The 13,618-nt window shown below is 38.1% G+C and overlaps 1 protein-coding gene across 14 annotated transcripts in view; it reads right to left on the bottom strand.

Moving 5' to 3' along the window:
* Positions 1 to 13,618, bottom strand: part of ROBO2 (roundabout guidance receptor 2) — a 709,977-nt gene that overhangs the window by 150,421 nt on the left and 545,938 nt on the right. For all 14 annotated transcript variants that reach the window (XM_069204134.1, XM_069204124.1, XM_069204131.1 and 11 more), the window contains exons 7-8: positions 11,064 to 11,188; positions 5,162 to 5,333 (exon numbers count right to left, since the gene is read on the bottom strand). In XM_069204134.1, the coding sequence (XP_069060235.1) occupies positions 5,162 to 5,333; positions 11,064 to 11,188 (297 nt within the window). The remainder of the gene's footprint in view (positions 1 to 5,161; positions 5,334 to 11,063; positions 11,189 to 13,618) is intronic.

Here is a 13,618-nt window from a genome sequence, read left to right as displayed (position 1 = left end):
TATGAAAGGAGTAGGTATGTTACCCATGTTATTTGCAGAATACAATTTTTCAAACCTAATACTGCTGTTCTAGAACTATCCATATTTTCAGGTAAACATAAATCCGCTTCCTGGTGTGAAAGGTAACTGACTAACCAACCAATCCAGTGTCACTTCCTCGTATAAGTGATCTCTGGAGCAGCTAAATGCAGCAATCCTGACAACATCTAGGCTAAATTCCAATCCATGGCAAATAGGGGTTTGCACAGCATTAGGTATTACAAGCTGTGTTTCCTTCAAAGTTTGCTGCTATAAATTATGGTAGATCATACCTGCCGAAAGGTAGCATGGGTGAAGTCCCGGAAAGAGACAACATCAAATATGCTAGTTATGTCTCATTTTCATGTTGAAATCCCGGATTAAGAGGAATTTATGACAGTTGTTGAATACGTCATCCTAGGATATTGATACCCATCTTAGTTTTGTAAATCCCCCCCACACTATTCTACACAATGTGTTATGAGAGCCTACGGGATGGGTATTTTCCTCGTTTCACAGACATAATCAACCTTCACCTCCTCCTCCTCCAGACGGCCTTATTATCATACTTATGTAACTATGCCTTTGTAAATGCTTTTTGTTCTTTAACAAATATTTGTTTGCAAATACTGCTAACACTGTGGGTATGCCATCCCTCTCTTTGTAATCATGTACGGAGCGTGAACCAATGTAACAGTTCTTCACAATGAAAGTAGTCCTGTAAAACACACTCAGTCACCCCATAGTCTTATTTGAGCCATACTAAACTGCTAAATACAATAAATACATTGATTATGCTGTGGCAGAGGAGCCAACAGAGATGGGGTAGCTGTGGTATCCGGGCTCCTCCAAAATCTCTGTAAAATGGGGCCCTTGTATCGCCACTGTCTGAAAGGAAAATGTCCAGTATGTGGTCTCAGGCCCTAACCAACACACACCAACCTGGACCCTGCAGGTGAGTGGCAGTCACATTGCCATAAAGAAGAAAGGGTTGGTTGTTTTTTTTCAGTGACGTGGTAACACAAACACCTGTAATGTAAACGTAGTCATCCTGATGGTGATGTATGACTACAACTAGGCTGACAGATAGTCTTGTCTTGTTAAGCGCACAAAAGCAATGAGACTTTCATGCATCAAGTATATTTTAGGCAACAGGACATTTAACACTGCTGTCAAAGATAAAAATTCACAAAACATTAGATTCCTCTGCTTTTTAAAAATAGCTATGAATATAGGATCAAAACTTTATGCACGCTAACTGATTAAATGCCCCAATATAACTTTTAAAACATTCTTCAGTTGGTAAAGAGGAAGCTGGAAGACATTTGTTATGCTACAGTGACACATTATGGTCCATCTATCACGGTCAGAATCAGCTGTAACTCAAGTTATGGGTACCAGCAGAGTGCTTACACCTTTGCTTTCAGGAGTTGGCTTCTGCTTTCTACCAGACAATTAAAAATTTGAGCAACATATACATTTGTCTTCCTCATCTTGTACCTGTCCATCCAAGTTTAAATAAGAATATGAGCTGGTGTGCTGTGCCAAAAATAAGCTGCTCAATGTTTTTCTTGATATTATACACTGGAAACCAGATGAAAACCTACAAGTTTTTAAGAATGGGGAAGTGTGTATCATACCAGTATTAGGCTGGTTTGACATATTGTTGAGGAACAGTGTTGAAAGCCATTAAATACCGTATAAATACTGTAGAGCTTAGGCCCCACACAAATTAACTATAGTTGTGAGGAGGAAAATAGTTTACATACAATCAGCACAAACTGCAAGAGTCTACTTATTTTGTATCTACTTCTTTTTTTAAATATTTTACATAACTCAATTCAAAATGAGCCGTACTCAGTTGATGAATGAGTGACTGTCAAGTCTTAAGATGGCTTGTGCTAGGGCAATGTGGCAGGGGATTGAATGATAAAACTGCCCATGTTTATTTTGTTTTTGTTTCTCTTTTTCTGCTATAATTTGTGCCCTTTTTACTTTAGTGGAGAGAAAACCTGAATGATTATGGTTCTGTGAGAAAGAGTCTACCTGCTTCATGAGCCATTGAAGGTCACTGTAATGCTCTCTGTGGACAAGAGAAATTTCTGAGTTGTGTGTCAGATGAGATGAAGTTCTGAGAGGCCAGAGGATTACTGCACCTTGCATTATTAATGATGGCAGATTCTTGCTTGCTGACAGTGCAAGTACACCAAATACAGTTTATATTTGAATCTGACATAGCCCTTGTGAAGCTGTGAGATATAGATCTCTGTAAAATTGTTAAATGCAAGTAGTGAGTGAGATACGAAAGTGTCTTTATCATGGAGTGATATAGTTGGATGACACATATTTTCCAAGGATCCACTCATCAGCACAAATAATAGTCTCAATATGATACATAATGAGCATATCAGAGGTGTGTCAATTGATGTTAACCGTCAAGTCCAAATGTCATGTGCAAGGCTGCATGTTATTATTGTGTTAGCAGCAGTGGTAAGTTATTTACACATAGTGCAGTTATTTTGTTACTTATTAAACAACTGAGCAACTAGTCTCAATAAACACATAAGACCTTGTACAAAATTAGTGAGCAGGAGATCTGACCCTCTGCTAGTCTTCATTTGAAAATATTTTAAACAATCAAAGATATTTCTCTCAAAAACGGTTTCAACAATTCAAGTGGAAACTCAAATATGCTTGCTACTGCTGATTGATTCGTTCAAAGAAGAGCTTTATTGTACATTGGAGATTTCTACAGACTCATTACTGGCAGTGTATGATTCCATGGTGGTATTGCAAGGCAGGCACAAAGGGATTCCTCTTGAAATATATTACTGAAACTTCATGAGGACATCATGATGCAGGTCTTTATTTTGTGAGTTAGACATAAATACTAACAGGAGGACAATGATTAAAGACTAGCTCCCTTGTAAGTTTTAGAACTCTGGGCAAATACTGAGTTGTACCCGAGGTGTGTGAAGTCAGTGTGGTGTGTCCAAAGAATGAAAGAAGAATATTTACTGCTGTAGCTAATTCGTAGGATTCCATATCAAATATGTGGCATTAAAAATAAATTGGCCAATCCGTTGACAGGGTCTAAAGTGTACTGCCGGTTTATAGACTACATGATGACTTTTAACTGTCTAAAGCAAACACTCAAGTGAGCAAAGTTACAAGACTGTGAATTTGTTGAAGGACTTTTAATGCTGATTCGAAAGCAGAGTCTTGTTGTAATTACCAGCTCATAAATAAGGGTTCCCAAACAAGACATAAAGTTACTAGTAGCACTTGATAATTGAATACAATATTGTATTTCTTTAATGTACACATATCTGATATGCCACCAGCATGTAAGGATGTCCATGTCCCCCAAACTACAACACTCAAAATTTGGCCTGCTTGTACTTTGAAAGTACAGAAGCCAAATGGCCTTAAAATATAGTAAAGCCCTTTAACGTATATGCACATAAGCTAGAGATTCATCCAACAAAACTAATTTGCCTCTGTGGGCTTACATAAGCACAATTAGTCTTGCAATGGTTGTTGATTTGAGCAAGTCAATTCATACACTTGCTAAATATGCTGGACTGTATGCTCCTCAATATCATAGCTAACACAAGGTAGTCAAGCATTTGAGAGACAGACGTCATTCAGGTCATACAGTGATACTGGGTGGTAATCAATGCTTTTCCTAAGGACATTTGAATAAAATTGCTTTCATTACGTTTAGATAAGCATTTATTTTATTCCAGTACTATCACGTTCCAATACCAGAGGTGACAGGAGCCTAGTAAAAATCAAACCAATTTGTTGATTCTGTACTAAGGCACTTGAGTCAGTCTGGTACACTTTATTACATTCTATTAATATGTGTCCTCTTCTTACAGTTAAGATATACATTTAAAGACATTATTTCATAGTATCGCTCAATTATGAATGAACATTCTCACATTATTGTGTAAAGGAACATCCCTGAATATTTGCAATTGTAGAGCTTTTGGCAAAGAAATACACCATAGGTGTCAATAGTGAAATCATTTTTTAATGGATGATGTTGGATAGCCAGAATTGTGTTTTATTTATGCTAATGTCTTCTATGCTATGTGAAGTTTGGCAGGTCATTTAAGATGTAAAACAATCCAGCAAATATAGACTTGAAGGAATGATAATGGGGGGTCATTTTAGAACAATAGTAACAGACTTCTACTTCTAAAATACATCATGTATACATTGATCTTCATTACTGGCAGGAGTGCTCTAAAACATTGACACAACACTAAAAAGGGGGACGATGCAGTTGAAACTGCACTTTCTTGAAAATGGTGGAACACTCGGTTTTCCTGTATAAAGTGCATAGAATGTTCTGAATTGCATGGTTAAAGCAAAAGCTTTGTGATAATGAATCATGTGAATATTTGATTGCGGAATATCTAAAACTGTGTCAATGTTATGTCTGTCCACAACAATTATGTTTTCTCACTTACTGTGACTGACTATTAAATTAGATTGTGGCAGATTAAAATTAAATATAATACTGAGCACAAAATGGTACTGGTTTGGATTGATTAATATGACTGTTTTTTTCTCTTTGGAAATATTGTTCTTGGATTAGTATAAAACATACCCATTTTTTAATCTACACCAGCAAAGCTTGAATAATTTGAAAACAATGCCATTTTATATGGCAGAACTCCTAAATGAGTAAGTGGGTTTCATTCCCACAGCATTATTTGCAATATAATTTTGTATTTTAAAACTAGGATTTTGAATTGTTAATTGTTTCAAATAACATTTAAAAATGCCAAATCAAACACAAACATGAAACAATTACTAATGTGTATGCACCATACAAACTAATACTATTTTCTAATTAAGAAAACACATTGGTGCAGACTGTGGTGGTAAGAGTGTCATCCGTTCTATGATGAGTGGCAGAGTACTGCTGAAGGTATCCTAATACACTTCAAAATAAAGACCAGATATAAGAAAAGGTAATTACATCTCAAAATCATTGTTACTAAGCTGATCATGTGAAAGCATTTGTCTGAGTTATGCAACAACAAGTACAAGGTTGTATTGCTCAATAGATGCAGAACAAAATAACAGAGGGATACATTCATTTATTTGAAATAAAATCTACTCTTACCATCTGTAACTTCCAGCTGAGCTTTTGCCAAAATACTTCCAGCAACAGTGAGTGCCTGGCATATGTAGTAGCCAGAGTCTGATCTTTGAATATTGGTGATAGTGAGATCTCCTGTTGGAGACACTGAGTACCTGCTGCTAGGTTGGAGGGGCTGGTTTGGGAATAATAGATTCTATGGAAACAAAATAAAAAGTATGAACAAACCTTTCATTACACAGGTTAATTATCAATAGTAATTCATTGAAAGAGCAAATCAACATTTGTATAAAAGTACATAATACTTGATTTCATTCACATAATATTTGCAATTTAAACTCAAATGTAACAGTCTTTTGCTGTAACTGTATCTATACATGTATAATCCTACATTATGCAGCTGTTGCACTTTAAAAGTACCCCATACGTAACTCTGCGACTCTCTTTCAATGAATAAAATATTACACCTGCTGCCAGGAACCAACTCAAAGGTACACATTTTACTAACAGGTCAAAGAATGGCATCTGGAGTGGACACAGTTACTCATGTTACTGTAGCAAGCAGATGTCAGCAGTGTGTACTTGTGACACTGAGCTATCTCAATGGCTGATTGGTGGCAAAGCCAGAATTCAAGACATATAGCAGACATTCAGTCCAATCCTATAAAAATACAGGAAATAGCGATGAATGTGTTTTAAAAGAAGTAGACTGATGAGAAGTTGTATTTGAATGTCTTTTATTAACTCCACTTTCTATAATAAATGAATGAAAGAGACCAGTGTATTAAGCATGGTAAAGAGCTTAGTGTTTCTTTCATTAACCCAATAATGCTTACATACTATGGTTACCATGCATGACTTGACCTTTTAAAACACTAATTTTCAGTACCACTCATCAGTGGAAGACAAATCAATAGCCGTTTCTTATTAATGTTATGCGTTAAATAAATCAGTCAATGATGCATGAGAAGCACTGTCACAAGACTACCCCCAATAAGTAGGGTGATACTATTTGGGGTTCAGTACATGATTTGTACTATAAAAAAGTCTTCTGATAGCACATATAAGGCAGTGTGGTGGAAGCTCTTAATCAATTTTATTGTCACCGGTGTTCTTAGCATGTCTTTTAGGGAGTGAGCTCCGTCTATTTTATTAAACATGTAATGTATTATAAAAGCCACACTGATGTTAACTCTTGAGCAAATGCTCAATATCTTTGTAAATTCAGGGATGAGATGTGCTTTGAAATTCCATTCATGCTCTTGGCCCACCAGAGTCCTCATCTGTAATGTCATCAATGAAATACATGAATTGCTTCAAAGATGATCAGTGGATTATCAGATGTCCCTGTTCTCTGCAGAGTAGGATAAGAGTGCATATTTGCTGGTAATGACTGCCTGAAACTTGGGAAGCATGATAGCTGCGGCATTTTCCAATCCAAACATTTGTGAGGGAACGTAAATTATGCAGTGTAGCACATAGGTTTCACATGAGGAGGTATCAGAAAAGGACGGTGTAAGGACTAAAAGATGATCAATGAGTGGCAAAACATTTATCTACAAACCGTTCTAATTTTTCCAAACAGGGGGAATGGAAAAACTTAAAAAATGGTACTATGAACTTTGCCCTTAAGTTAGGATCACATTTAGAGCACCTGACAGGACATCCAAATAAATACATCAAAAAGAAACAACAAAAACAATCCCATTCTATTAGTCCACCATTTTTTGTTTTGTGTAATGTTTTAAAACATCACTTCATAACATTTATCTAATAATATACAAAGTAATTTCAAAATGCTTTTTTTGCCAAAATAATTTTATTTAAGAACCTCACCCAGCCCCTTTTGTATATTGTAACTCATAGTGAAGTTTTCATCTAAAGCCCCACAATGTATTTATGTACACCTGCGAGCATGCATGACCACTCTTAGGCAATAAAGTTGAATACAAAATAAGAACATTTTTGCATTGATGAAATATAATTTCTAACTAACTTGAACTTAAGGCTCAACACAGGAAATTATCTTGAGAAAAAATTAAACAAAACCCTAACACAGGTTGAATAGGTGCCTCAGAAAGTTAGTTCATCCCACTGCTATTGATCTCTTTTCTACTTTTTATCCAAAGAGATTTTCTTGTTGGTTCCATATGGTACACGACACCAGTTACAATAATGCACTTGCACCTGGGTTTGTTGTGTTCATTTGCTGGGTATCCATTGTGTCGCACGCTTACCGACTGGGCACATTAGGAAGTGAATCCGGGCAAGCACCTATCCTGGACCTGGTGTAAAATGAAGCATTTCAATGAAGCATTGTTGACAGTTTGTTATTCAGTATAACACCAATAAACACAAAAGAGGAGTTGCTAACTTGTGTACTGGCATGTGTAGCTACCAATCTGATATGGAACCGTTCACCAGTGGAGTGTATCATTGGCCCCAATACGAGGAAGGAAATGTGCTCACTGGCTGCTGCTTGAACTGTCAAGTACATCAGTAATCAGGGTTTAATAGGGCCCCTCAGGACTCTGGGTCCCTGGTGCACTGCACCTTCCCCACAAATGGAAGATATTCCCCTGGTTTTCCCCTCTCCTGCATACCAGCTGCCTTGATGCCTTACAATGAGCTGTAGCAAATGGGTTTAAAAGCTAGATGACCAAATGCCTAATATGCCTTCCCTTCCCTAACAATGTTAATAGAAAGTAACTTTTGATTGACATTAAATGCATTTGCATTGATTTATCGTGCCCATGGAGGTAACTGAACAAATTAATCATCAACACAATGTTACGTAATACAGACGCACTTAATTCAGAACCTATACTCGTCAAGTGGTTGGATTAGAAAATGCTGTCAGTGTACAATCTTAAGTGTGCTTGCCATTGTCATAGAGTTTGAGGCCTGTAATGAAGCTTGCCCAATACTCCATTAGGATGATGACATTAAACTGCTAAGCATATGTTCCCTAATTTTGTTCCAACATTTAATCAGGTTTGTTATTAAGTTGCACTTTTAGCTTTATAACAGAAAGATTTAGTGTATGTTTTTTCTTTAAGCGGAGTGTTTTCTGGCATCTGTTCTAGTTTGGTCCAATTTGTTTTCAAGATTTGTAATTAATTGTGTTAGAACAGTAAAGTTAGACTGTGTTAACATTCATTTAAATACAACAGACACTTTCACCTTAAAAAGATTTTACCCTTGAAGTAAGTCCAGTGCTTGTGAAATGAATGGATATTAACACTGTTCAATTACACTAAATGACTTTAATCCTGCAAATGATGCCACACTTTAATTAGAAGCTCTTCTCTTTATTACAACATGATGGATGACCACTTTGCTGGAATCTAGTGTGACACGAACAGCCCACTTTACATATGCATTAACATGTTATTAAAACGCTTCTACAAGGAGTGTTGTTGAATTGTTTGTGTGCATGCCAAGTCTCTGTGATTGAATTCCAGAACGTTGTTATATTTACTTCACGAGCAATTTCGGTCTTCGTTTTCAGTAAATGATGGGCTTTCTTACAATTCAGGTATGAACTTGAAACCCAAACCCAGTATTTTGCAGACGCCGTCACGGGGTCAACATCGCAAACATATTAATGGTCTAAAACTCTGTAATTTCCAGATTATTTTGTCTAATGTTATGATAGCTGTGATGCTCCTCTTCATGAAATCACATGATTTAAATTAATAAGACTAAAATTATAAACTAACGTTTTCTTAGTTTTTAATATTAGACATATTAGATTGCGTGCTTCTTGTTCATAGGAATGTCATTACACGAAAAAATTTGTATATATCCATATGAATAACTGTACAAGCATTGCGGATAAAAGTTGGTCTACAAAATTGTGGATATAAAAAATGCAATAATTATGATTATTGATATTTTAGATTATATTTGGGTCCTGACAACTGTTTGCCCTAACAAGGAATCTGCAAACTCTACATGGTAACATAGAATTGTATCAGCGTTTGTAGCCCAGGTTCCACACAATTCTTATCTGGTTCCCAGTAAAAAATATGAACATTTAGGGGTATCCAGATACTTCCACTTAAGAGTTTATGCAAGAGCTATGTTTGCAGAAAACACTTTCCTGGTCTGGAATTTCTGAACGAGTCGCATTCCAGGTATTTTTTTCATCCAACAATTAATTCTGGCTTATAATTAGGGTGTGAAATGTCCGAAAAGGTATTCTTTCCCCTTTACCTCAATTATACATCCCTTCTTCAAAAGCTCCTCTTGTTAAGCCCTTGGTCATGGTTGACCATCGTTCAAAAGCACAAGTGATTAATGAAGTGTGTAATGCTATGGAAAGAGGATAATAAAGTCATTTTCCCTCTATGTGCTGTTGCAAATATGCTGTTATAATATTCACCTCACATTGTATAAGTACAAGGAGGCATATCCTGAAAAGTAAAAGAAGTAGAATGTGGGAACACTTAACGAGGCAGGACTTTAAGACTATTACAACAGCCCTTGTTGAACTATGCAAATATATAGACTGAACAAATACAATTTCAAATGATGGGATTAAAGCAAATCATCCTCAAAGCCAAACACATACATACATGCTAAAATATCAATGTAACACTGCCCATGACAATAAATGCTGTCTGGAACGTTGCTCAGAATTGACTAAAGCCCACACTAATATAAATCTAAAGTAATCTTAACTGCATTCGGATCTGACACCTACTGATTAATATGCGGCTATTGAGACCACCATTGACCACATCAACATGCAGTCTATCACTCGCTCACAACAGTAGTCCAAGGATCTTTAAAGTGGTTGGCTCGTGAATTTTCATTTTTTCTTCGATTCTTCACAAAACACTGTACATTTCACATTTGTAGATGTGTGGAGGAGTCCGTTGGGCTCTTTTCAGACAGGAAAATCAGGAGGCACACTGATATCCAGACACAGGGATAGTAAAATATTTCTTCCCCTGCTTTGTTAATCTTAGCCCATTGACAATCATCACCATACGCTGGAAGAGAGCTTCCTTTGTGTCCGGGACATTTTTTTCATTGACACAATTCCTTTCTGGATTTTTGCTTTACGAATAAAAAAACATTGCTGTGAGGCTGCAGTAAACATGGCTACTGCTCAGCAAAGTGCCTTTAAAAGAGCTGCTATGATGACTGCTCTGCTGAAGGTGCAAGATGTCATACACAGGTAAATAAAAAGAGAAAGCCTTGACAACTAGCCCAGCATTCAGAGAGGAAAGAAGCAGACAAGTACTCCAAAAACATAAGTAGATAAAAAGAGGAAGTAAATGTTCACAATGGTATTTAGAAAAATATTACTCATTTAGCTGACTCAGGCCTTAAAGTGTAGATTAATATTGTGAGACACACACCACTATATTTCTCAAGTTTAGAATTGTTTATTTTTGGCTAAGAAATGTGCAGCGCTCCTTTCTGGGTTTCACTGCATTATCATATTAGATATAAGTACCTGGAATCAGAAATATGAAGCTCATTCCACTTACATCCACCATAATAGCATCAAGAGCAGTAAAGATTTAGTAATTGACTCTCAAGAAATATTCCTATAATATTGTGTAGAAATGTTTAAAGGCCAAGCTTACTCAATACATGAAAATGTAGACTACTACATTTGGTAACAAAAGGTCAGAAAACTCGCTTATTTTTGACCTGCACTACATTTTAAAATCCAATCCAAGGATAAACTCATCAAGTTTATCAAAGAAATCAAAGTAAGATCACACAACAAAATTACATCTTCTCCAGAAACATACTGTTGAAATAGATAGTGAGGTCTCAAAATGCTAGTGTGCGATTTGCACCAAACAGTTATGATAACTATGTTAATCTTCTCAGACCTAAATTGTGGAGACCAGTTTAGGTAGATTCACAGTGTAAACAATCAAATTATTACAAGGTACTTTACCTGGCTTCCTTCCTTTTGCCAAAAGACAGCTGGCTGTGGGTTTCCTTTTGTTTCACAGGGAAACGTCACTGTTCTTCCTTGGGCCATTATCTGGTCACGTGGCCTCACAACAAATTGAGGTGGAGCTAATAAATAACAGAAACAGATGCTAATTCAGCAGATTATCCCAAACTACAGATTAGGTGCTACCACTAATCCAGCCACCCTTCCATTCACTATCCATTCAATCTAATATTGCATTTGTTTAACTCTATCCACCCATCAACATGGCCACACAAATAGCAAATCTTATCCACAATTAATGTATGTCCATATAGCACTGGGGGTGGGGTTCGGCGGGACAAATTATTGCATCAATATTAAAATCCTCAGTTAAGACATAATTTATCATAAATGTGCAGAATATTTCCAGGATTTGCCTTCAATGAACCACACAACCAGTGTTAAAACTGTTGCTTAAACTATATATGGGGATTCTCTGCTCACTTATTTATTTTATTGATATACAAATGAATGACATGTGGATTCTATATTCCCAAATGGTGAAGTAACGTGGATTGTATGATTATCCACATAAATATACAGACTGTTTATTATAAGTGCCAAATGCGAAGGACATAGATTAGCTGATCATACCATACTACTTTAAGTACTACTTTTTTAATAGTTTTACCTCATTATCTTAAAGTCTATGTATTTTTTATAACTGGTGTAGGAAGCTAGCTTTCTATATGGTGCACTAAAAAGAAGTATGTCGTGCAGAGAGTCCAGTGTATCCCCAGTCGGTTTTCAGAGGCAAAGTAGATAGGACTAATGTTCTATTTTACGGTAGTTTGGGTAAGCATTTAGGCTTACCAAAGGGTAGTGCTAAGAATTTGTTGTACTCACAGAGGCAATAAATGATACACACACTCAAAGAATAAATCTGAGACCAATTTAGAAAAATAACCATTCTTTTTATATATGTTTCAAACCCAAGAACTTCGTAATCCAGTAAAAAGATTTTTAAGCATAAATACTTTGCAGTTTGATATATCAACACTTTTCAGAGTTCTCTCAATGTCACCATATGGAGTAAAACAATGTTCACCAAACACAGGGGTTAACAACAACTTACGAGGACAAACTCAGGGTGCAAAGGTAAGTACTGGGCACTGATCAGAACCACAACAACAGGTCAAACCAGGCGCCTCTGGGCTGGCCGGGTGCAGGGGTACAGTAAGGAGCTGGGTGCCCGATAGTTCTCTATGGGTGTTGGACCTCCTGACAACCAGGCTACAGGCTCTGGCTAGGAAGACAGTCAGAGAAAACAAGCAGGTAGGTAGTGGACTTAGGATGCTCACGATGTAGGTGTGTCTTTGGTCCTTTTCTCAGGGCCCATCGGTGACAGTGTCCTTAAGCGTCGGGCTTTCTCGTCTGGGAGCATGAGCGGTCAGGGGGTCCTGTGTGCTACGGCTGCAGGTGTAGTCGGGGAGTCCAGCAGGGGTAGACCGAGGGTGGACTTTAGCTCTTAAGAGTTGGGAAACATCATTAACACCAGTGACCCACCTCAGATGGGTCAGTGGAGATGGGTGCAGTGGCTGCTGGAGGTGTTGGGTTTTCCCTAACCACAAGGCTGCAGGAGAGGGGGCCTACGTGCAGACACTGCAGGCATCTCGGTGAGTCCAAGATGGGCGAGACCACACCGAACCTGTTTTCTGGGCGGCTGGGGAACTGCGTTGGCACCACTGGTTGGCTTCACGCCAGGTCGGGGAGGGTGGGTGCAGTGGTCAATTAAGGAGTTAGATCTTTGGGGTTCCAGCAGCTGCCGAGTCATTCCCTTGAAGTTTTTGTTGCAGAGCAGGTCTGCTGCTCACAGGAGACTTGAGTTTTTATTGACGGCAAGACGAGTTGGCTTCTTGGGCAGAGAGCTTTGAGGTCAGCGCACAGTCCGGCTTAGTCAGCTGCTTCTTCTTTTCCTCTTCTGCGGGTGCAACTCTTTTTTGCCCTCGTCTTCTTAGGTAGTCAGGATCTGAGTTCTAGGGTTTATGGGTGCCACCTAAATACTCAATCCTGGGTGTCACAGGAAGTGCCAGGCGATAGCTAATGGGCTGCCCACCTTTAGGGTGACTACACCGTTTCCATGAGCTCTTCCACTGGGAAGTGGGCATAACCCTACTGGCCTAATTCCTTCCAAACAAGATGGAGGAATTTAAAAAGTAGTGTTCACTTCAGCTCGTCCAAATTAGGGTGGGACTGGCATCAATTGGGCACACCTCCTAATCTGCCTAATTTTCCTGCCTGTGCTGCTGCCAAAGGTGGGGTCAGGACGTGAGGGGGGCTGTCATATGCACCATCTGAAAAGAACTTAGTCACATTACAAAGACGTCTAGGCCTTTGAAGCTCCCTGCCCTGGAATGTCCATCCTGCATAGGTGAGGTGGTAAGACCTCTGCCCAGTGCAGGCTTTTGCCTCAGGCCCTTAAGTGCGCTGACTCTCACCTTTGGTGGCCAAAAATGCATCTGTGATGGCTGAACTGCTCGGGACCAGTCAGTCAGCACACTAGTAGCTGGTAG

Source organism: Pleurodeles waltl, chromosome 8, assembly GCF_031143425.1.
Source record: "Pleurodeles waltl isolate 20211129_DDA chromosome 8, aPleWal1.hap1.20221129, whole genome shotgun sequence".
Taxonomy (NCBI): domain Eukaryota; kingdom Metazoa; phylum Chordata; class Amphibia; order Caudata; family Salamandridae; genus Pleurodeles; species Pleurodeles waltl.
This window is presented reverse-complemented; position numbering and strand designations above follow the sequence as displayed.